General features: G+C 46.9%; 1 protein-coding gene across 5 annotated transcripts in view; it reads right to left on the reverse strand.

Moving 5' to 3' along the window:
• Positions 1–26,033, reverse strand: part of nfasca (neurofascin homolog (chicken) a) — a 272,340-nt gene that overhangs the window by 35,024 nt on the left and 211,283 nt on the right. For all 5 annotated transcript variants that reach the window (XM_080209758.1, XM_080209761.1, XM_080209760.1 and 2 more), the window contains 4 exons: positions 24,828–24,950; positions 20,231–20,407; positions 15,086–15,121; positions 1,649–1,807 (listed from right to left, as the gene is read on the reverse strand). In XM_080209758.1, the coding sequence (XP_080065884.1) occupies positions 1,649–1,807; positions 15,086–15,121; positions 20,231–20,407; positions 24,828–24,950 (495 nt within the window). The remainder of the gene's footprint in view (positions 1–1,648; positions 1,808–15,085; positions 15,122–20,230; positions 20,408–24,827; positions 24,951–26,033) is intronic.

Below are 26,033 nucleotides of genomic sequence, written 5' to 3' on the forward strand. Positions count from 1 at the left end.
CCCAGACTGTAATCTGTTCCATTTACAATAGCACACAGCACGGCGGTAAAGAGAGTTTCCCACCTCAACTCTACTCTCTGCCCAGTACAGGTACTCGGGCAGAGATGGAGATACAGAAGAACCATAGCATCTCCCCTCACAGACCGTAAAGACTTCTATTTCTGAGGGAAAATGAAACCTTATATTTTGGAGGTCCAGAGTTGTGATGGACTCAAGTGTATTTTGGGGTCTTGTTTCCATTCAAATCACAGAGGAATAAACACCGCCAAACATGGGAATTGGCTGTCGATTTTGGGGTGCAGAAACCTCCTCTTACCCACCGTTTGTGTTAGCAACACCGGCCCTCACCAAATACCTTGACAGCATTCCCATAACGAGTGAACGTTGGGTTCTCGAGAGACCTTCATTTGCTCCATGGCAGTGGACTCACTGCCTAGTGACTCCGTTACCGAGGGTGAAATCATTTCCCTTGCCCTGTGGCCATTCTGCCTGCACCTCGAGGTGACCGCCAAGTCTGGGGAGGTTTTCAATTTGTCTGCTCCTCCTATGTGGAGTGTGTCTGCTGTCAAAGGGAGGTGCAGATCGACTATACACAGCAAATTGTGGTGAAGCCATCATTGAGTTCCATTTCCGGGGTGGGGGGGGGGGGGGGGGAGGAAACCAAACCTGCCCCTTTTGGGTACATGGGCATGGCCACCTGTTGGCATGGCTATGACGGAATGGATTCCAGGATTTAACTTTACTCCTGGCATTCTGTGCCAGGAGGGCACAGAACCAGCCAGCTGGGACTCCAACTGAAGAAGCACACATTTCCCTGGGAGATGGAGGAGGGTAAGTGGACCACCAAAGAGTCAAAAGACCAGGAAAGGCTGAAACGTCCCTTGGCTCCGCCAGAGAGTTCACTCCAGTTGCCGCAGTGACGATCAGGAGCGCCGAAATTGAACGTTCACAAGCTAGAAAATCACGGCTGATCACAAATAAGGAGATTTAATAGGCTTAAAGATCAGTGACCTCACCTTGACCTCACCTTGTCCTGGTGGTGCAATGTTATTGTGAGGATTACACCCAAGCAGAATGTTTGACACAGGTTTTTACCCAGATAGTGAAAATCCTCGTGTTTAAACCATTGTGAGACCAATACCAGCCCCGTGGCTGAAGTCATCTGAGGGGCAACTGGGAATGGGCAAAATATTCCAATTTCCGATGGTGGCTACTTTCCAAGGATGAATTACAAAACAAAAACCTACTCTGACCCGCACAAATATAGACTTCCAAATGGGGGTTAGGTACCGGAGAGAGGATTGTGTGGTTTACAATATTGTGACCACTGGTTGGCACAGTTGGTTACTACGGTGGGAATAATGGTAGCAAATTGGTGATGGCACGTAAAGGGGATTCTCCAGAAGTTTACTGATGTAACATTAAAATAGAAAACCTTCCGAAGCAGAGAACTACGTCCAATGTACAACGCTCTATCAGATGCTGCTCCATCTCTGTATAACCTTTCAGTTGGTTGTAGATATCACTGAAGGGAAATCTTTAACATAAAAAGAGACAGCCAGCTTGTTTTGCTTTGCACCATGAACTCGGCGACTCTTTACGCTCATCACAGTTAGAAACCTTAGAAGAACCAGGAAAGATTGGATACCATAAACATGGGTGCCTGTGACGGCTGGTTGGGCGGACTCGGTGATGGTGACGGTTGGGGGAGCGGCGCTGGTTGTTGCGGTGGTGATGGTTTCGGTGGTAGTTGAGGTGGTGGTGGTCGCGGCAGGAGTGGTTATCACGGGTACAAATCTCGACACGACTAAGAGGAGGGAAGAAAAAGACAGTACAAATGAACCACCCTAACCCGGGCGGATGCAACAAGACATTGGCCGAAATCCCTACCACCCTCGCACGCCCCGATTCCAGGGCAGGCGAGGTTCCCAGAACGGAATGTCCGTTGGCCTCGGGCTGGATTTTATGATCTTGCCTGAGCGAGGATGTAAAATCCCGTCTACTGAACCTTTGCAGTGTTCTATCCCTCCCCTGACAATGCACTGATGGTTCTTAACAACCTCTTCAAAGATATATGGACGGCTTAACCAGAGCCTGTCCAGTTCAGCGTTGCAATAGATTGGAGTGCCAATTGGGAGGCATGGGGGCACAGTGGCCAGCACTGCTGCCTCACAGCGCCAGAGACCTGGGTTTGATTCCCGGCTTGGGTCACTGTCTGTGTGGAGTTTGCACATTCACCCCGTGTCTGCGTGGATTTCCTTCGGGTCTTCGGTTTCCTCCCACAATCCGAAAGACGTGCTGGTTAGGGTGCATTGGCCGTGCTAAATTCTCCCTCAGTGTTCCTGAACAGGCTCCAGAGTGTGGCGACTAGGGGGATTTTCACAGTAACTTCATTGCAGTGTTAGTGTAAGCCTACTTGTGATTAATAAGTTGTGGGGGGGGGGGGTGGTGTGGGGTGGAGTAATGGTTGGCGGAGTGGGGTAGTGATATTAATTGGAGACCATAAGCACCAGGTTTACTCCAGGGCTTTGCCAGACTCCTACTGTAGCACCTTGGTTCTGTCGGCTGCTCGGTTGCATGTGACGTGGGGGACACTTTGGGCGGAATTTCCCCGTCCTGCCTGCCACAGGAATCGTAGCGGGCGGGGTGGGGGGGGGTGGTGGCGGATCATGCAAAAGTCCCTTGTCCTTGGGTGGGATTTCTCAGTCTTGGGTTGGGCGAAGACCAGAAGATCCCACCCTTTGGTAAGGACAGGTGCCATGACCAGATTGCCACATATCTGCAGTGTGTTTGGTGCGATCTACGATGTTCTTTTGTTGGGGGCAGCAAGGTGGGGGGAGAGGGGGGTGATTTTCTTCCTTTCACAAACAGAATGTGAAGCCACAGAATCCCTACAGAGCAGAACAGGCCATGTGGCCCAACTCTGACACAGAATTTGACTCTCCCTCTCCCCCTGCCCTATTGCTGTAGCCCCACCAGTTTATCTCACTAATTCCCCTAACCTATACATCTAGGGGCATTAAGGGGCAATCTTAGCAAGGCCAATCCACCTAACCTGCACATCTTTGGACTGTGGGAGGAAACCCACGCAGACATGGGGAGAATGTGCAAACTCCACACAGACAGTGACCCGAGGCCGGAATAGAACCTGGGTCCCTGGTGCTGTGAGGCAGCAGTGCTAACCACTGTGCCACCGTGCTGCCCTTATAATACTCACAAAGAACGAAGATGGGACATTGGTGGCCAAACTCTGAGAATCATAGAAATCATAGAACCCTACAGTGCAGAAAGAGGCCCTTCGGCCCATCGAGTCTGCACTGAACACAATCCCACCCAGGCCCTACCCCCATATCCCTACATATTTTACCCACTAATCCCTCTAACCTACGCATCCCTGGACACTAAGGTGCAATTTCTTAGCATGGCCAATCAACCCAACCCGTACACCTTTGGACTGTGGGAGGAAACCAGAGCACCCGGATGAAACCCATGCAGACACGAGGAGAACGTGCAAACTCCACACAGACAGTGACCAGAGCCAGGAGTCGAACCCAGGACCCTGGAGCTGTGAAGCAGCAGTGCCAACCACTGTGCTACCGTGCCGCCCTTGCCTCACTTACCTCAAGAATGACAGCTGGAAGTTTGAGTTGCCAACTTTGACCGGGTGTCTACCGAGAGGTTTCAGATCAGGATTCTCCACCTCGAAGCATCCCCTGGTGCTATTGGTCCATGCATGTCTTTCCCCAACCAATTAGAAAGGTTTGTATTGCAATTGGTATGAATCTTGACTTCCAGTTAACCCCCCACCTCCGCAACCATCTCCAACACTTCTTTACTGGATAAATATGTTTTGTTAAGGTTGCTAACAGATTCTCCTCAGGTCTTGCACACAACCTTTTCCGGGGATTACACTATTAAATTCCTGGAGGCTCTAGGGCAATTCCGGAGGGATGGCGACCATGGTTGCGTGTTCCTGTGTGGGGATTCTGAGGTGGGCAGAGCGAGGGAAGCAAATCAAACTGGTACCAGGAGGGGCCTGGGTCACACGATAACATTGACTAAGGGAGAGACCTGGAACCGGTTCACAGGATGAGGCCTCAAAGTGCGTGCAAGGCACTTTTACAATACGTGCGCTGGCCTAAACATCGTGTTAGCACTTCCATCTGAACAACATGCCATCCAATTTGTTTACCGAACCAGATGGTCGAGAACCATCAATGCATCAACAAACTTCTCATAAACAGATGGTCTGTAACCACAGACTGTAAAAGTCTTTTTTTAAAGAGACAGCATCCTTTGCAAAACTCCAAATAGATTAGATTGCTCATGATTTAGTGGCTTCAACCTTGATATAAAATGAACTTGTTTCAGTGGTAGTAAAGTGGAGGAAAAACATCACCTTAAATCATAAAAATCGTAAAGATTTAGCAAGCCCTTCTCTCGTTTTCAGAATCAACTTTACAACTTCTAAGACATGTCTTTTTAAATTAACCGCTCTGGTCAAATTTTGAAAACATTTCTGTTTAAAGTTGTAACGATCACCTACCTCTCTGGATCTTTTACAAAGGATGCACTGTCCCTTCAACATTTATTCAAATCCCATCAGAACATTGTTCACATTTTACAAACAGGATCCTTCAGCCACCAGTAACATTGTGGCTGAATTTACAAATGGCGAACATGCAGCTGACAAGGCAAACATGAATGAGGAGAGGCAGGGGGTGGGAGGCAGTACTGAGCAAACCAAGCAAAAGTTTATAAAGATTTTCCTAAAACGCCAGGTCATTCCACAGCCAGGTTTCCGCATGCTTCAGCTCCAAGCCATTTCACCCAGTTAGTCTTTTAAAACTGGACAGATTGCAACCAGCTCCTGCACTATCGCCAAGACCCATTGTGCATGTACAGGCACACAACACATATTCACACACGCACACAACACACAAACACATGCACAGAACACACAACACACACACAAAAGACACACAACACACACACAAAAGACACACAACACACACTCACACAAACACATGCACAACACACACCCAGCACACTCACATGCACACTCATGTGCATGCACACACAACACACACACATACATGCACACACAACACAGAAACATGCACAAGTGCATTCACATGCACACACTTGCACACATGAACACACACATAAACACACCCACGCGCACACATGCACAAACACACATGCATGCACATACAACACACAAACACACACATAACACACATAAACAGACACACATGCACACACAACACACACTCACATGCATACACCATACACACACACACACACACACCACACATGTGCACACACACAACACACAACATACGCACAGGTGCACACATCACATACATACACAAAGAAGCCAAACCTTTCACAAGCCAGAGCAAACATAGCTTCTGGTTTCTCAGACACAGGCAGAATAAATCTATCCAGTTTTTGTTGTGGTTCCCAAATCCTGTTCCTCTGCCTGGACCTTTATTTTGGGGATGCTGTGACGCTTTTGCAACAGATATAAATTCTTACAACTACTTGTTGGATACAAAGTCCAGCTTGTCTCACAGATTGACAAGTCTCTGAACACAGCTTTTTCTGATTTCACTGGACCACACTGTCACTGCAATCTGTCAGTACCTTTCCAGAAAAAAATACTGCTTGGCTTTGTACAATTGCGATTTGTCACAACAGGACAATGTCAACGTTCAATCCTGTTACACACATGCACACACACACAAACACACAAACACACACACACAGTGTGTGCGTATGTGTGTGCGTGTGAGTGCATGTGTGCGTGTGAGTATGTGTTTGCGTATGTGTGTGTGTAACACACTGGGATGTAACACACGTTGTGTGTGTCTAAACACACATACACATTGACACACATACATGCACATGCACACATATTCATGCACACATTGACACACGCATATGCAATCAAGCACACACACACAATCACGCACACACATGCACAGTCACACATGCACACACACACTCATATGCACACGCTCACACGCATACTTACACATGCGTGCATACACACATACTCGCACAAACTTACACATACATACACACATGCATGCACACATACATACACACACACTCACGCACACACACACACTCGCGCACACACTCACACACATTTACATACATACGTAGACACACGCATGCACACATTCATACACATACACACACACACATAATATGCATACACGCACACAATTTTCCTTCATTTTACCTGCCAATGTTTATCATGCCTTCTCTTTGCTCTCCTAATTTCTCTTTTCAGGGCCACTCCCCCTTGCATTTTCTATACCCTTCTAATGACATCCACTGTTCACAGCCCCCATAGCCTCCCTTTTCTCCAATTCTGAATATACCTTGACATCGAGTGTTCTCTGGATTTGTTGGTGCCTTCCTTTATCTTTACGAGAACATGTTGGCTTTGTACTCTCTTTATTTCCTTGTTGAAGACTCCTACCTCACTGATATGGATTTTCTTACAGGTAGGTGGTTCTAGACCACTTTGGCCTGATCTTCACTATTGGCCTTCTGACTTGCTTGGCTTTGTCCCCTAAAATTAGATCCAGTATTACCTACTCTCTTGGGGAACCCCCCCTGAGCAGCTCAAATAGTTCTCCAGGATGCACTTTAAGAAATCCGCACCCTCTAAACCTTTCACACTTTCACTGTCTCAATTAATACTGGGGGAGTTGAAATCCCCTACTTTGTGGGCGACATGGTGACATTGTGGTTAGCGTTGCTACCTCACGGTGCCAGGGACGTGGGTTCGATTCCCGGCTTGGGTCACTGTCCGTGTGGAGTCTGCAGGTTCTCCCCACGTCTGCGTGGGTTTCCTCCGGGTGCTCCGATTTCCTCCCACTGTCGGAAAGATGTGCTGGTTAGGTGGATTGGCCGTGCCAAATTCTCCCTTAGTGTTGGGGGATCAGTGGGGCAAATATGTTGGGTTTTGTGGATAGGGCCTGGTTGAGATTGTTATCAGTACAGTCTCGAGGGGCTGAATGGCCTCCCTCTGCGCTGTAGGGATTCTATTTGTTTAGCATTAAGAGGAATTTGTGATACAGAGGCTAACTTCAGTTGCGGGGGGGCGGGGGGTCAGTAAATTAGTTTATTATCCTATTATTTTCACACTTCTCTGAAGTTTGCCTACATATCTATCTCTCCCTGACTCTTTGGGGCCTATAATGCAATCCAAACAAAGTGACTGCCTCCTTTTTTTATTTTTAAGCTCTACCCATGTGGCCTTAACTGAGCAACCTAAGGTATTACCCTTCCTCACTGCAGTACCTGACTCCATAATCAATATTGCAACACCACCTCCCCTTTTACACTGCCCCATCTCCCCGGAAGATTCAATACTGCAGAATATTGAGCTGCTGGTCTTGCCCCTTCCTCAATATGTTGCTGTGATGGCAATATCATACTGCCATTAGTTAATCAATGCCTCAGTTCATCTGCCTTACCCACAAGACTCCTTGCATTAAGATAAATGCAGTCCAGCCTTGTTGCATTCCCTTGTGCCTTATCGTGTCTGCATTTGCTCTGCCTTCCAGACTGACTGGGTTTTTCTTCCGTATTTGGCTGTGCATCACCCCCTACTGTACCTCCATGTAACCCAACCCCCTAGCAAATTAGTTTAACCCCCCCGGCCCCCGGCAGCACTAGCCCACCTCCCCTACAAGGATGTTGGTCCCACTCCGGTTCAGGTGCAACCTGTCCGACTGGTACAGGTCCCACCTTCCCCAGAAACTGGCTCAGTGATCCAGGAAATGAAATCCTCCCTCCTCCACCTTCTCGTCAGTCATGCATTCATCTACTCAATCCTCCTATTCCCATACTGACTAGCACGTGGTACGGGGAGTAATCCAGAGATTACAACCTCCGAGGTCCTGCTTTTCAATCTACTACTTAGCTCCCTAATGTCCTGTTGCAGTACTTTATGCCTCTTTCTAATGTTGGTACCAATGAGAACCACAATCTCCGACCGTTCACAGGGCATTTTCACAGTCACTTCATTGCAGTGTTATGTGACTGATGTGACTTGTGACTAACAAATAAACTTTAACTTTTACTTTTCCTCCTTCAGAATGCCCTCAATCACACTTTTGAGCCTGGCACCAAGGCATCTCACAGAAACGCCTGTCTGCACTGTGGAATCTCCTATCACTACTGCTCTTCCACTCTTACTGTTTCCTCCTTGTGCAGGTGAACCTCCCCCGCCCCCCACCCCACCCCACCCATCTCCCCACCCCCCACAGTGCCATGAACCTGGCTCTGACTCTGTTCCCCGAAGGAACCATCACTCTCAACCATTTTCCAACACTGTTCTTGAGAGAGGTGCAGTCTGGGACTTTCCTGACCACCTGCCCCACCCCCCCCTCCACCCAGACATGGTGGTCACCTCTCTCACTGCACTTCCTCAAGCTGCGGGGTGACCACATCTGACCACGTCCACGAACCTCTCGGCCTCGTCTCAAGCCGACACTCAAACTCCAAAGCCTGGCCCTCAAGCCAGTGGCACTTCCTGCACACTTACTAATCGTTACCTCCTACTTTCACGTCTAGATAATTCGCGTACACCACAAACTGCAAGGGACCCAGCACCGAACTGGTCCCCTAGACTGCGCACTGCGTCTACGAATCCCCACATGCTGCAGGCTGTGCGAGACACAGATCCCCTGTCAGACTTGTATTTTAAAACCTCCAAGCTTGATCTGCATTATCAAGCTTATATTTGGCACATCTTCCATGATTCTTGGTGTTCCCATGGGGTCCTGATGTGATTATGAAAGCTCTTAGAGATCTGACCCACTGTCTCCATTTTCCACCTTGAACTTGGCTTGCCCCAGTGGGTGCTACATTTTCTATTCTGCTCTTGACTATTCCAGGGGTTCCCAGTTATCTAGTTCATTCTTGATTTGTCAGTCTGATTCTAAGTTGTGCATTTTGCTCTCATTTTCATTGTTGAGGTGGTCCTTGGTGTTTCCCGTGGGATCCCAAGATATCCAGAACTTTTTTGTATTGATTCGTGGGACATGGGCATCGCTGGCTGGCCCCCATTTACTGTCCATCCCTAGTTGTTCAGTTGAACGTCAACCACATTACTGTGGCTCTGGAGTTACATGTAGGCCTCACCAGGTAAGGATGGCAGGTTTCCTTCGCTAAAGGACATTAGTGAACCAGATGGGTTTTTCTGACAATCAACAATGGTTTTATTGTTGTCATAGATTCTTAATTCCAGATATTTCTTCTGAATTCAAATTCCACTGTCTGCCATGGCGGGATTCGAATCCGGGTCCCCAGAACATTAGCTGAGTTTCTGGATTAATGGTCTGGTGATAATACCACAAGGCCATCACCTCCTCTGTACCGTGTACATTTCTCTTGGCCTTGACACATCTGTGGGTTGTGAGCTCTGCATCACAGTCCTGAGGAGAATGATGGTTACGTCAGTCAGTTGTAAGGTCTGAATTCATTCCAAGGATCTACTTTGTGAGTTAACCTGGTCCTGTCTTCTCTCTCTGCGTTAGCTGTGAATGTGTGGCTTTGTGCGGCAATTAGTAATGTTTACAAGTCCACATCCATTCACCTGACTCCTGTCCTTGGACAATGCTTAGCGGAGAAACACCTCAACTATCACAATATTAGTGGGATCTGCCAGGGACTTCAATCAGGTCAAGCTCAAGAGTTGTACTACCAACACGTCTCCTGTTCCACCGGAGGCCCAAACATCCCAGGCCACTGCTACACAAATATCAAACATGCCTCCTGCTCTATCACCCACCCACACTTTGGCAATTCAAACCACAAGGCTGTGCTCCCGCTCCCGGCTTACAGTCAAAAACTGAAACGGGAGAATCCGTTAAAGAAAGTCGTGCAGTGTTGGTCTGAGGAATCGGATGATCTCCTCCAGGACTGCTTAGAGTCAGTAGACTGGTCAGTATTTAAAAACTCTGTGACCAGTCTGAACAAGTACGCCACTATAGTAATTGACTTCATTGGTACGTGTGCAGAAGACTGTGTGCCAAAAAAGCAAATCCGTGTGTTTCCCAACCGGAAATTATGGATGGACAGGGATATCCACTGCTTGCTGGAGTCCAGGTCTGCAGCGTTCAAGTCAAGTGACCCTGATCTATACAAGAAAGACATCTCACAACATCAGGTTAAAGTCCAACAGGTTTATTTGGTAGCACAAGCCACTAGCTTTCTGAGCGCTGCTCCTTCATCAGGTCAGTGGGAGTTCTTAAATCAACATCATCTGCTTTTCAACCTTTCCCCCAATGTGCCAATTATCTCAAAGCCGATCCTTTCAGTCCTGGGACATCACTACAGGAGCTCCTCAGGGTGAGTGTCCGAGGCCCCAGCCATCTTCAGCTGCTCCATCACTGACCTTCCCTCCATCACAAGGTCTGAGTGGGATGTTTGCTGGTGATTGCACAGTGTTCAGCACCTTGTCAGATACTGAAATAGGTCAGGCAGCATCTGGTGTGGCAAAGTGTTTCTTCATTTCACTCCTGAATATCTAAAATACTAAACATTGTCTAAAATCCAATGTCCCCAAGTCCTTGACTCCCCAACCTGGTCTTATTCCTCGTGTGTATCCTCCACATGAACAGTTGTCCCAATCCCATATCGCTGTTCTCCTCCCAAACACGGCATCAACTACAATAAGAACATTGTATAATAAGAACAAGAAAGCCAGATATGATCTGTGGAGATCCACCAAAGAGGTCAAAAAACAGTACCAGGTCAAGCTAGAATCCTAGGCTAGCCACACCGACCTTCACCAGTTATGGCAATGACTTCAAGATATAACAGGCTACAAGATGAAGGCAGGTAAAATCATCAGCTCCAATGCACTCCTCCCCGATGAGCTCAATGCATTCAATGCCTGTTTTGAGCAAGAGGTCAGTAAGATTACACCCTCCACCCTGGAAGCCTCAGATGAACCTGTATCTGAGGTCACCCTTGCCGACGTCAGAGCAGCCTTCTCAAAAGTCAACCCATGGAAAGCAACCGGTCCAGATGGGTTCCCTGACAAGCACATGGTCCTGCATGGACCAGCTGGTGGGGGCATTCGCAAACTTCTTCAAGCTTTTAAAAGATATCCAGATCACCAACAACCTGTCCTCTTCCCTCCATGCTGACACATAGAAGAAAGCCCACTAACACCTCTACTTTCTCAGGAGACTAAGGAAATCTCTCTAAAACTCTCCACTACAACTCTCAGCAACTTCTACAGATGCACCATATCACAGCTTGGTATGGCTCCTGCTCTGCCTAAGACTGCAATAAACTGCAAAAGTTCGCCTCCCATCCATTGACTCTGTCTACACTTCCCGCTGCCTCGGCAAAGCAGCCAGCATAATTAAGGACAGCGCACACACCAGACATTCTCCCTTCCACCTTCTTTCATCAGGAAAAAGATACAAAAGTCTGAGCTCACGTACCAACTGACTCAAGAACAGCTTCTTCCCTGCTGCCATCAGACTTTTGAATGGACTTACCGTGCATTAAGTTGATCTTTCTCTACACCCTAGCTATAACTGTAACTGCAGTATCTACACAAGTCTGTCCAATATGTGCCAGGACATTCTGTGCCCGAATTGGTCTGATCAGTCATCTTCGGACACACCGCAACCAACCTCAAAATGACTAATGGTGTTGAGATCTTCATCGATGACGATGGACGAACAACAACAGCTATAATTGTAACACTACATTCTGTACTCTCGCTTTTCCTTCTCTATGAACGGTATGCTTTGTCGGTATAGTGTGCAAGAAACAATACATTTCACTGTATGTTGATAGATGTGACAATAATAAATCAAACCAAAAAACCAGTAGTCAGATAAGTTGTAGCTAAAATTTCTTCTATCTCCTTAGTTACAGGTCTATTGAGGAAGGTTCCAAAGTTATAGTTTTATTAATGGGCGATTAACAATGTTGTTCTTCTATTGTTCACTAACAGGAGCTGAGCCCTTATTACCAATGAGTCCTAATTTTCACCCTCTTCCTATTCTGGATGGTGCAGCCGAGTGTTTATGCCCTTAACTTTAGCCTTTAACTTCAGAACCACTAAGCTCCAGGTTCCTTAGTCACGATAGCCGCCTTAACAGGTTTAGTTTGCACACCTCGTTGTCAGTAAGATAGCGGTGTGAATGGGGAGGTGGGGGGTGGGTAGGAGTCTCCCTTAGGGGAGATAATAGTGATGTCACTGGACTAACAGGCCCAGGCTAATGCTCTGGGGTCAAAGGTTCAAAGCCCACCATGGCAGCTGGTGGAATTTAAATTTGATTGATAATAACGTCTATCGTATATATTGCCAATGTGAAGCTGGTCCTACTGCATGGAGACAGGCCCTTCGGCCCAAATTGGTCCACGCAGACCAAACTGTCCATCCACGTGAACCCCATTTCCCTGCACTTGGCCCATATCCTTCCAAACCTTTCCTATCCAAGTATCTGTCCAAATGCCTTTTGAATGTTGTCAATCTTCCTGTCTCAACCACTTCCATTGGCAGCTCATTCTATATGTGTACCGCCCATTATTCCACTCTCTTACCTTAAACTGATGCCCTCTAATCCTCGATTCCCCAACTCTGGGAATATGACTGAGTGTACCCACCCTATCCATGCCTCTCATGACCTTATACACCTCTATAAGATCCTCCCCTCAGTCTCTTATGCTCTAAAGAAAAAAAAATCCTAGCCTGTCCAATATCTCCCTACAACTCAGTTCCTTGAGTTCTGGCAAATTCCTTATGAATCTCTTCTGCACTCGTTCCAGTTTAATGGTCACCATGACAACTCTCATCAATGGTAAAAATCTATCTGGTCCACAAATGTCCTTTGGAGAGGGAAATCTGCTGCCCTTACCAGGTCTGGCCTACATGTGACTCCAGACCCACAGCAATGCGGTTGACACTTAATGGACCAGCAAGTCAATCAGTTCAAGGGTAATTAGGGATGGGCAACAAATGCTGGTCTTGCCAGTGATGCCTACATCCCATGAAAGGATAAAGGAGAGAGCAGGTTGGCGTATTGTCTCTTGCCAGAGGATGAGGTGCGTCCTCCTTTTGTATTCACCGACGGCCCAAGAAACCAGATCATTCTGAGACCAGTACACCGTTTCCTAACCAATGACTTATACTGTGGTTGCAACCTTTGTAAAGACACTGAATCGCAGAACCGTGCTCTGCCCCAGCTTCAAGTGCCCCAGCTCGTGGGATGAGTGTGTCGGTACAAGCAAATGGGAAAGGCAGCCCAGGGGTCCCGGAATATTGAACAGGAACTCGATGAGGCAAAATCCCAAACCAGAGGCTCCACTCGAAGCCAGCTCATTTTGGAACAATCCGGAACCTTGTTTGCTCACAACCCAGTCTTATCATTGGCTCTGCCAAAACACTAAAGAAAGGGAAAACAAAATACTGAAAACTTCCTGACAGGTTGGGGGAAACCCCTATCTGATACTTATTTTCTCTCCACTTCATTAAATCTGGCAGGTTCCCTCCCGCATTGGGAGTACAGGTGTTTAACCTGCGCTGAAGAGGTATTCTAAGATCACTCAGTGCGTAGCTTTGTGCAATACCAACTCTTAAAATGGGAGGCAATCAATAAAATAATTAACCAAACACCTTGCTGCTTTTGTTCAACAGAAATTAAGAGTAGTCAGCTAAAGGACTCCTTTGTCCACTAGCTGGAGGACTCCAACATTGGGAAGTGCCAATCAATTCCAAGTGGGCATGGAGGCAACACTGCCGTAATTTAGAATCCTACAGAGGCTATTTGGCCCACTGAGTCTGCACCACCCAGTCCCTATCCCCATAACCCCATAGAGTGACCATAGCTAGGTCCCCTGACACTAAGGGGCAATTTATCATGGCCAATCCATCTAACCTGCACATCTTTGGGCTGTGGGAGGAAACCGGGGTGGGGGTACCCGGAGGAAACCCACGCAGTCATGGGGAGAATGTGCAAACTCCACACAGCCAGTGAACCCCCCGCAAGCCGGGAATCGAACCTGAGTCCCTGGCGCTGTGATGCAGCAGTGCTAACCACCGTGCCGCCGCGCCACCCGTTTGGTAATGTCACTCAGAGACATCATAAGATGGTTGGTGCGAATGACCTCTCCCTTCTGTCATTTGCTATTCTGTGATTCTAGGTGTTCTTCTAAGGTGGGACATGAGGGAGATTGTGGAGGCAGAGTTGAGAGTGACTCTTGGACACGCTAAAGCTTCCTTTAACACCACAAGCATTCCCCACCTTTGTACATTATTTGACAATTGGCCACATTCGATAATTGCTGTGGACCCTACTCCCTGGGGAGTTTTTGCCACCAGTAAAATGGTGTGACAACGGCATCCCAAAATACTCCGGGCCCCTGTGTTGCCGAGAAAACTATCCAAAGAGGTGGTGCTGGAGGGGTGTCCCAATGACCCCGCATTACTATATACCCATTCCTCATGGAAATAGACCAAAACTACCATCTGAAATCCACGTGGGAACACCACGGGACTGTTGACATTTCACTGAATTGATTTTATGAATGATGGCGATTTTGTTACGATGACAGGGTAAATAGTAAAGCTGGGGCATGTGGCGATGATGTACATACACAGCTTGTGCACAAAAAAAGTCAGTGTGGCACACTTATAGTATATACTGTGCAGACAAATCTCCGGAATTTACTGTCCGCTTTTGCTCAGTAACAGCGTAAGGGATGTCAAACGCTCTCTTGCAAACTTGCTACAGCTGAGCTTCTCTGAGGGACCGCAACAAGATTCAGAAAGGTGGTCAATTACTAATGCAGCAAAGACTGCCAACAGTATATATTATAAGAAAAATAGCAGATACTCGTAGGCGAGATGAAGGCTCTAATCTAAGACGAAGGGCTCAGCAATTTACAAGTCCGACTGAGCCTTTCTTATCCTGAAACCCACACCCTCAGATTAGAGCCTTTGGTTGTATACATTTTCTCCAGTATCTGTTTTTCTGGTCATGAACACAGAAGAAGCTCCCCCTTTCCTCCCACCCCGTCTCCCCGTTACCTCCTTCTGTTTTGGCAATCTCAAGAGTGGGGGTGGCTTCAGATAGAGAGGCAAAGAGGGAGAAAGAAGGAGGAAAATAAACAAGACTAAATGTTAAAAAAAGACAACAGGTACACAGCCATCGAAACAAGAGGTTAAGATTGAATTGCCACCTTGTTAATAGCTCAATACTCATTAGCCTTGTAATGTACCCTGACTAAATTCTGTGATGCTCACCCACTATGTCACATAACATACACACTCACTGTTATTTCGCATGATCAATTGGAAAATGTTGATTAATACATTTGACAAAGAATCATCCAGGCTTGAAACATTGGCTCTATTCTCTCCCCACAGATGCTGAGTCAGACCTACTGAGATTTTCCAGCATTTTCTGTTTTTGTTTCAGATTCCAGCATCCGCAGTCATTTTCATTTATATTATGTGCATTTTTAGGGTTTGTTTCCGAGTGTTTAGTGCACATGGACAACAATAATCCTCAGTAGCACGACAAGCAACAAACCTGTGCTTGGTGCCTGCACCTTAAACTACAGGGCATGACCTCAAAATAAGAGGGAGCAGATTTAGGACTGAGTTGAGGAGGAACTTCTTCACCCAAAGGGTTGTGAATCTGTAGAATTTCCTGCCCAATGAAGCAGTTGAGGTTACCTCGTTGAATGTTTTTAAGGCAAAGATAGATAGATTTTTGGACAGTAAAGGAATTTAGGGTGATGGTGAGCGGGCGGGTAAGTGGAACTGAGTCCACGGAAAGATCAGCCATGATCTTATTGAATGGCGGAGCAGGCTCGAGGGGCCAGATGGCCAACTCCTGCTCCTAGTTCCTATATTTTTATTAAACTTCACAACATGTATTAGAGGAACAACCTGTGTATACGGTCATCTTATCATGCTGGACGGAGACTTTATCATGATTAAGTTTTGCTTTTATACTTTGCTTTTCCAAAGAACCTTGATTAGATTGAAGCCAATATCTCATTTCCAGGCTCCCTTTATTCTATTAATGAATGAACTAAATTAGATTAGATTCTAATAGGTGTCTGCCGTTCTATATTTAAATTATCTGAATTTCTTGAATCACTTACAGTCTTTCATTTATTCCCAGATATTGATTACATTTTCCGTAAAACAGTTTGCATTAGACACAAGAGCCAAACATTTCTCAAGCCTCTACCAGCTCTGAGGAAGCAAAAAATGATACCAATGGGAATAGGGCCTAGGTAAGATTGTGGTCGGTGCAGACTCGATAGGCCGAATGACCTTCTTCTGCACTGTAGGGATTCCCTGATATTTCAGATTTCCACAATTCAACGTTGGCAGTCCTGATTCCTTTTCAGTCCAGGACGGTCCGGGAATAACTGTGGGCGCTAAGGATCTATTGAATTCCAGCAACTACTCAGAGAATGGCTCCATCCCACACAGGCTGAACTCACTGAATGGCCTCTGCCAGCCCTTTAGGCATCTCAGACTCTCTATCCTTCACCGGGCAAAGGTGGGAGGTCAATACAACAAGTCAGACTGGCATGGCGACCCCCAGAAGGGTACAAATAATACCCGCTCTGGAGGGGATAAGGCCAGGAAAATGGGTTCAACTGAGAATTGGGTCTCCTGGGGGGGGGGCCTGACTCCCAGCAGAAATGCCAGAGGTTGGAGGTCCCAGTATGCGATCCCGCTGACCCCATGCAAATGAAATTCCATCCCATTCACCACTCAAACTCCAGTAGGGTTGGCAATCCCTGGCTTGGTGTAATAGTTTAGATTGTGACTCAGGGATTTTCAGTTACTAAGTTATTTCAACGTGCATTGTCACAGTCCCCTGCAACAGGTGAAGGTATATAATCAATTCTACTCATTGGGGAGTTGGGGCACTGTACCCAGAGTGAACAAAGAGGCCATCAAATTTGGTCAGGGCTCCTGCTCCTGATTCTGCAGACTTAGAAGTCTCACAACACCAGATTGAAGTCCGACAGGTTTATTTGGTAGCACAAGCTCTTGGTGCCTGCTCCTTCATCAGGTGATGATGGGGCAACGTTTCCAAAACTTGTGCTACCAGATGAACCTGTTGGACTTTAACCTAGTGTTGTGAGACATCTTACAGTGCCCACCACAGTCCAACACCAGCATCTCCACATCTGCTGAACATGCTGAGATCACAATTGACCCTGGCTGTGATTCCCCTCTGGGGCAGATCAGCTGCCAACACCCAACTCTCTCAGTTGCCTATTGAAGAAAGCTCTCTTTTAGACAAATATGGCACCACTCAAACAAGCAACAGTGTCTGTCTTTGGGAAAGGAGCGAAGAATATTCGGAGAAAGAAAACATACATTGAAAGATTAGTGCTTTGGGCAAGAGTTAAGAAGAAATAAAATCAGAAAGTGCTGGAAATACTCAGCAGCCCAGGCAGCAACTGTGAAGAGAGAAACAGAGTTAATGGATTCTCCAGGCCTTTCTGCTGGTAGGATCTTCCAGTCCCGCCAAGGTTGACTCCTCACAGCTGATTCCCCAGTGATGGAGCGAGTGAGGCAAGCAAAAGTCCATAGACTTTGGCGGGTCTGGAATATTCCACCCGGAGCCAATGTGTTGTCACATCCACAGTGGGAAAACCCACCACGGTGGGGCTGGAAAGTCCTGGCCAATGTTGCAGGTCAATGACCCACCATCAGGGTTACAAATGTCAACTCTGTTTCTCTCTCAGCAGAAATGGTGGACCTGAGCGTTTCCAGCATTTTCTGTTTTTATTTCAGATTCCCAGTATCCGCAGTATTCTGCTCTTCATAAGAGTGACTTTCTGAATCAATTTCAAACACAACAGTGAGACCCCGAAAACCCACAAAGCAATGATATAATCCAGGACTGACCAGGGTCGGGAGACAGAGTTGAGTGAACTTTCTCCCTGGCACTTCTGGATGTTTTGGTGAAAGCCTTAGAACAGGACATCGGTGCTGGGTAGAGGGCAGAGGTTATGGGGAGGTCTGGGACTTGGAACCCCTACGGTCTCTTCTGCAAAGGGCCTTCTTTGGAATAACTAAGAAAAACTGTGTCCAATTCCCAACCCAAGTTGAAGTCCATTTCCATTCAGACCTCTACACATCCTCCCCCAAGCCCTCTGATTTGACCTGTACACTTGGTTTCTCCAGACACATTCTCCCTAACTGCATGGTGGGTGTCATCTGAGACCTGGGGCTTGGGAAATCCATCTCCTTAATGAGCGGGTGGAGACTCCATGGGGAATTCCCTTGTGTCATAACCCCCAGGACTTGCATGGGTAATCCCTGATTGACCTCCCTACGGGACTTGTCAAATATGAGCTCCCTGGGTATTGGTAATTAACTAACCAGGTGGAGCTCGTATGCTGATTCCTGTATAAAGCAGGCCCCTGAGTGGGTCCATTATTGTATGGGGTTTTAATTCAGACGGGCAGCACGGTCAGTGTAGGGCTGAAGGGCCTGCCCCTGTGCTGTAATTTTCTTTGTTCTTTGTTCTAACCCTTTCTACTCTGGCAGGGTGAGCAGTGGTGGTCACATTTCTGATGGAATTACAAGATTGCTGCTTGCTGGATTTTTTCCCGGGCCCCAGTAAATAATTCAACAAATCTCCGAATCTTTGACTGATGGGGCCCTGAGGATGTGGTTAGAAATGAGAGAGTCGGCCTAGTGATTGATGGCATCCCGGGTTTTGCAACGCAATGAGTCACTGGCACCAAACTCAGAGGACGTCAACCAATCGCTACTTCACGCCATGATATTTTTCCCCATTCCTATTGGGCCTTGTTCACTTGACTTCACAGAAACCAAATTAACAAAAAAAAAACCAAAAGGAACTGAACTGGAATTCCAAATCTCAGCCAACACACCTTGGCAAATCTGTTTAACCTTGTTTAAACTGGCACAAAGTCATTTATTAACATTGTTAGGGCTGGATCCTCAATAAAAGCAGGATAGATACCTTTATCAGGATAAAAGGAAGGGTTTAAGTGCATCAGATTTTGGGATCACAAAGGTCCTCCTATAATTGCTCACATTCCCCTTTGTGTACACAGTAAGAGGCAACCCCTGTTGTACCCCAATCTACAACAGCAGGGATGGAGTAAGGTGCAGATTGTGGAGGACTGACTGAGGGTGAATTCTCTAAGCCAGTCACTTAGATATGATTACCCACTTTGGAGTTTAGACATTCGCTGGAAGTCTACAGCCTTGCCCCCCACAGAATCGGAGCGGGCGAGGGGATGGACAGTGGAAATGTTTGTTGACCTTGGGTGGAAATTTTCAGTCTCGCTCGAGCGAGGCTGTGAAATCCCACCCACTGTGTCCATGCAGCTCGTGGTCAATCTGCTGACCGGGGCCAGTGGAGTTTGAAATACTGACTCTGTCGATTTCAGTTGTCGTTGCCTTCAGACTTGGTTTGACGCGCACACGCCAGTGGGACTCAAACGCAAATGGAGAAGGCTGTCCAATAACTATCCGGTGTGATCCTAAAACCTGTTACTTTGATTAGAGGGTGTCAAAGCAGTAACTTAGTAACTATAGATTAAGAGGTACCATGCACATGCATAGAGTATACAAGGATGAAGTTTGAAAGTGTGTATAAGTTGTAGATGTGGGTGTACCTGCGGGTGGGTTGGAAGGTTCATATTCTCCATTGTTTGAGATGTATAGCAAACTTCAATTTCTTTTTAACAGATGCCCCATGCTACTTTTATCTTGTCTATAAGCTTTGTGTAATGACTTTAACCAGGCAATTGAGGTGGGCCTGTTAGAATATGAACTCCCTGATTAAGGGCCAAATTGATGGGCCAATCAGGGAGCCTGTTGCTTTGCATTTAACCAGGTGTGTCGGTTCCTCTGGCACTCCGAGTGTAGAGGGCGAACAGAAAGCACTCTGTACGCTGTTGTCAGAAGTGTAGATAAAGGGATTTTGGTGAAGGGATGTACGCCTCTGAGGACTTATCACGCTTTGGATTAAAGGTTATAGAATCAGTTTCATCCATGGCACCCTCTTCTCTCCTGTTCCTCCAACAGTCTGCTGTCATTCACACAAAGCCCGCTTCATTTCTTGAAGAAGTACATTCGTTAAGGTTTCTCTCTCTCTTTTAGCCTGGAGCCCATTTAACCGGGAGGTCTTTCCTTCCCCCTCTGCCCTCTTACCTTCGTTCTCAAAGTCGGGCGAGTCCAATACGATCGCTTCTCCGAGTCCTTGGCGGGTCTGAGCAAAGACGTAAAACCTGTACCTGGTGCTTGCATCCACCCTCTCCAACTTGTAAGAGGTCACGTCTGGGCCAAGCCTGGGAATCGTGGAATTGCGTCTTGCCCGGGAGCCAGTCACTGAGAAAGTAAAGAGATGAAGAGAGGAAAGTTTGTTTCAGAGTGACAAAATCCACCTCAGAAAGACAACTCATACCCAAACTCACTGGCGCTGGCGCTACTGTAATGCAGTTCATTGGTCATCTCACTGCCAAGGGCAAGACATTACCCTATCTTGAAAACACCAACACCCGCAAATTCTCCTCCAAGCCACACACCACTCTGAGCAACATAAAACCATATTGCTGTTCCTTCATTGTTGCCAAGTCAGGGTCCTGCAATTCCCTTTTGAACAGTGCTGTGGGTACACCTGCGCCAGGTAGACTGCAATAGATCATATAGGTGGCACACCACCAGCTGCTTAAGGGGATAGGCACCAATTGCTGACTGTGGTAACGTGGTCCCTTTAAGGGGGGGCGAACCTTTGTGGGCCAGGTGATTGGACCAGTCCCTATGGAGAGCTGCGCGGGTAGCTGAGCCAATCAGGAGCAAGGTCGTGTGCCTGGGTTGGGGGAAGCACCTCAGTTGGAACCAGGAAGAGGAGGTATTCACTCTGTCAGACCCTTGTCTTGTATATTTATTATATTAGGGATATATTGTATATTTATTATATTATGGGGGTGGTGATGGCCTAGTGGTATTATTGTTGGACTCTTAATCCAGAAACTCAGTGTGTGTTCTGGGGACCCTGGTTCGAATCCCGCCACGGCAGATGGTGGAATTTGAATTCAATAAAAAAAAACCTGGAATTAAGAATCCACTGATGATCAGGAAACCATTGTCAGTTGTCGGAATAACCCGTCTGATTCACTAGTGTCCTTTAGGGAAGGAAATCTGCCGTCCTTATCTGGTCTGGCCTACATGTGACTCCAGAACCACAGCAATGTGGTTGACTCTCAACTGCCCTCGAAATGACCGAGTGAGTGATGAGTGAGTGAGTGATGAGTGAGTGGGTGACCCAGTTGCTCAGTTCAAGAGCAACTAGGGATGGGCAATAAATGCTGGCCCAGCCAACAACACCCATGTCCCGTAAATTAATTTTATAAAGTTATTGTGTTAATTACAAATGTTTCCTGTTTGAGACACAGTGAATTGGCTTCGTATTCCCTCCACTGACCTCGCCAGGGACACCCACACTGCAAGAAAGGAGGGAAACCTTATACTCATTGCACTGCTCGCTGACACCATTTCATTCCCAAATGGATTTCTATAGCGCCTTGCACAACCTTAGAACATCCCAAAGTGCTTTCCAGCCAATCAGAAACATTTGAACTGCTGCTACTTTTGAAACGCAGCAGCCAATCGGCACACAGCCAGCTCCCGCAATCCCGTCACTAATAATCTACCCGTGCCCACTCTGACGTCGCCGTTTACGGCCTGTTTGGCAACGGCGTCCGCTCTCTGCCAATTCCAACCCACTTGTGCCACCACCGTCACAGAATCAATACTGTTACCTCTCCATCAATGCTGTGGGATCCTCTGTATGGTTTGCCCAGTTAAAAGGCTTCATTTTAAGGGATTCCTGCCGATTGTAACTAATTGTGTTATACAAGCTTCAACCGATTTGGCCACATCAGCTTGGAATTCTGATCCCGCCTAGAGATTTAGCTGCATGTTCTGGAAGTACAATGTAAGGTTAACAGAAGTTTTCTCCCACTACAGAGGCCAGTTGTTGATGTTAGCTGTAGACTGCTTGTACTCAACGTTGCAATAATAAAAGGGTTCAGTTATACTGTAGACACAGATCGATGTTTAGTTTGTCCGATCCAGGCTATGTTTTGAGTTGTTCGATCCAGCGCTGGCTTTTGGCTGCTCTCTCTCCCTCTCTCTCATTCTCTCTCTTAAGTAATCCATAGCTTCATTGAACCCTACAGAGCAGAAAGAGGCCCTTCGGCCCATCGAGTCTGCACTGAACACAATCCCACCCAGGCCCTACCCCCCTATCCCTTACCCACTAATCCCTCCAACCTACACAGCCCTGGACACTAAGGGGCAGTTTCTTAGCACGGCCAATCAATCTAACCCGCACATCTTCGGATTGTGGGAGGAAACCGGAGTACCCGGAGGAAGCCCATGCAGACACGAGGAGAATGTGCAAACTCCACACAGACAGTGACCCGAGCCGAGAATCAAACCCAGGACCCTGGAGCTGTGAAGCAGCAGTGCTAACCACTGCGCTACAGTGCTGCCCAATCCTTATTTCGCTATCTGTTAAATGCTTATGAAAGATGCTTAAATAAAAGAATATTTACTTTGGACTAGTCGTGCTCAAGCTTATTCTGAAGAAGTAAACAATCCCTCAATTATCCATCACTGCTGACTGACACTGTGACACGACAGCCTGTTTGGCAGCCCTGCCCAGTCACGTATCTCATGAAGAGAGACTGCGCACTGCGTCAGGAAGTTGCTCAAGAGAGTTTATTTACACCATATACAACCCGTATTATTTTAAAGTTTATTTATTTATTAGCGTCACAAGTAGACTTACACTAACACTGAAGTTAGTGTGAAAATCCCCTAGTTGCCACACTCCGGTGCCTGTTCGGGTACACTGAGGGAGAATCTAGCATGGCCAATGCACCTAACCAGCACGTCTTTTGGACTGTGGGGGGAAACTGGAGCACCCGGAGGAAACCTACAAGGGATGTGCAAACTCCACACTGACGGTGACCAAAGACGGCAATCAAACCTTGCTCCCTAGCGCTGTGAGGCAGCAGTGCTGACCACAGTGCCACCCAAAACATTGATGCTAAAATGTTGATGCCGAAACATTGGATGTATTCAAGAGGCAGCTGGATATAGCACTTGGGGCGAATGGGATCAAAAGTTATGGGGAGAAAGCAGGATATGACTATTGAGTTGGATGATCAGCCATGATCGTGATGAATGGTGGTGCAGGCTCTTAGGGCTGAATGGCCTTCTCCTGCTGCTATCTTCTATGTTACTATAGCTGGAGTGTAGTATGTACTCTAATGCCAAATTTGAAAGGAAAAGCTGGGGTCTGGGCTAACTTCATAATATACCTTGGAGCTTCTGGTCTGGTCCTTAAGAGGAGGCACATCCCTGTCTGCAATACAGTATCAAGCAAAGAACTGCTGATATCAGAGCTGCATCGTAGTCTAAGGGTGGAATTTTCTGGCCGTGTTTGCCCTGAAACCGGACAATCCCACTCGAGGTCGCCTTTCCATGGTCCGCCCCTCACCCGCTACAATTCCCATGCAGACAGAACCGGAAAATTTGTCCCCCGTCGCTCATTAACATTTCTATTCCACTAACCGCACTGCACCACACTGCCCATCATCTGCATTGTAATTGACAAAATGAGGTCAAAGGCATCTAAATCAAGAAGAAAACTGCAATGTTGATAAAAGTCGCACGTGGATTCCATCCCTCTCACCCCTGCTTTCCCTTCTCTCCCAACTCCCCAACCCACCTCAGGGCCCCAAGTTAGCAGAAACTGACATTAACAATGGTGGGAATAAAGAAGAAAGGGGCTCTATTTTAGGGACAGTGTCTTGCATTGTTTCCAACAATCTGACCACTGCAATCTGTGAAATGACCCCAGAATTAGGGAATCCATCCAGTGCAGAGGAGGCCACTCGGCCCATCGAGCCTGCACTGAACACAAATCCCATCCTATCCAAAGAACCCTGACATCTTCAAGTTTTTAGGTGTCCAGGTTCCAAAAACCTGTCTGGTCCCTCCATGCTGGTGCCAAAGTTAAGAAAGCCCACCAACGCCTCTACTTTCTCAGGAGACTAAAGAAATTTGGCACGTCCACTACAACTCTCACCAGCTTCTATAGATGCATCATAGAAAGCATTCTTTCTGGTTGTATCGCAGCTTGGTACGGATCCTGCTCTCTCCATGACCACAGGAAAGTACGAAGGGTTGTGAATGAAGCCCAATCCATCTCACAAACCAGCCTCCCATCCATTAAGTCATTCTACACTTCCCGCTGCCTCAGAAACACAGCCAGCATAATTACGAACCTCACGCACACCAGACCATCTCTCTCCCACCTGCTTCCATCGGGAAAAAGATACAAAAGTCTGAGGTTACGTACCAAACGACTCAAGATCAGCTTCCTTCCTACTACATCAAATTTTTGAATGGACTTACCTTGCATTAAGTCGACTTTTCTCTACACCCTAGCTATGACTGGAGAACTACATTCTGCACTCTCTCATTTCCTTCTCTATGAATGGTATGTTTTGTCTGTATAGCGCGCAAGAAACTATTTTTCACTGTATGTTAATACATGTGACAATAATAAATCAAATCAAAACATCTCGCGCTCAAGAGTGCACAACATTTGTAATTAATTCTCCGTTAAAGCTCTGTCCATAATACAAGGAGAACTTTATTTTTAATATTCCTGCACACTAATTCTGTTTTGTACACACTGACTGTCAGATCAGGCAGGCATCGTGATACATACATGGGTGGTACATTATCGTGTAGCCGGTGATGATTCCATTTGGATCACGTGGAGGGGTCCATCGCAACATGATGCTTTCCAGATCAGGCTGCCTGATTCTTAGAGAACCTGGTTTTCCGGGCACTGGGAGAGAAATTTGAGAGGAAATCAGGAATCAGCTCTGGCAGACGAAAAGGAACTCATAAAAAGGAATTCTTTACCGCAAGGTCCCGGACACTGGCAACAAAAATCAGTCAAATCTTTGTATTTTCATTCTAATGTTTCCATGTAAGAAGTCTCACAACACCAGGTTAAAGTCCGACAGGTTTATTTGGCAGCACAAGATTTCGGAGCGTTGCCCCTTCATCAGGTGACTCGCCTCATGAAGAGGCAACACTCCAAAAGCTCGTGCTACCAAATAAACCTGTTGGACTTGAACCTGTATTGTGTGACTACTTACTGTGTCCACCCTAGTCCAACGCCAGCATCGCCACATCAATGTACCCAAGTCTCCTTGATTGGACAATTCAAATCAGTTAAAAAAAAAAGTGGTGACCACTTGTTATAACTAAAATTGGTTTCTATTTCTGGGACCCATCAGGTAGATGGGTTGGAATTTTACTGCCTCGCCCACCTGAGGCTTGTAAGATCCCACCCAAGACAAGTGGAGAATGCCCCTCTGCCAGCCTCACCCGATTCTGGGGTGGGGAAGGCGGTAAAATTCAGGCCATGGTTTCTAAATTCATAGTGGGTGAGAGATCAGAAGGTCATTCCAGAGTTTGTGCAAAGTTGCACAGGTTACATGTTCACCTCTCAAATTTACAGCAAGTTCCTGCTCATTGGTTAAAAAAAAACGCTGGCGTCTAAACACCCAGGGGTAAGGTTTTGTCTTCATTGCTGGAGCAACAATTGGCAGGAGTGAATTTTCTGCTGAAGTTACAGAATGGAAATGAGCTGGGTTCTATTTTTGTCCCACTGGGTAAACACAATAGTACGAAGTCTCACAACACCAGGTTAAAGTCCAACAGGTTTATTTGGTAGCGCGAGTCACAAGCTTTCAGAGTGCTGCCCCTTTATCAGGTGATGAAGGAACAGTGCTCTGAAAGCTTGTGACTTGTGCTACCAAATAAACCGGTTGGACTTTAACCTGGTGTTGTGAGACTTCTTACTTCTGTGTTTACCCCAGTCCAACGCCACATCATAAACACAATAGCCCAGACTTGCTGG

The sequence above is a fragment of the Carcharhinus amblyrhynchos genome, chromosome 22 (genome assembly GCF_965287045.1).
Source record: "Carcharhinus amblyrhynchos chromosome 22, sCarAmb.v2.hapA, whole genome shotgun sequence".
In the NCBI taxonomy this organism is placed as follows: Eukaryota; Metazoa; Chordata; class Chondrichthyes; order Carcharhiniformes; family Carcharhinidae; genus Carcharhinus; species Carcharhinus amblyrhynchos.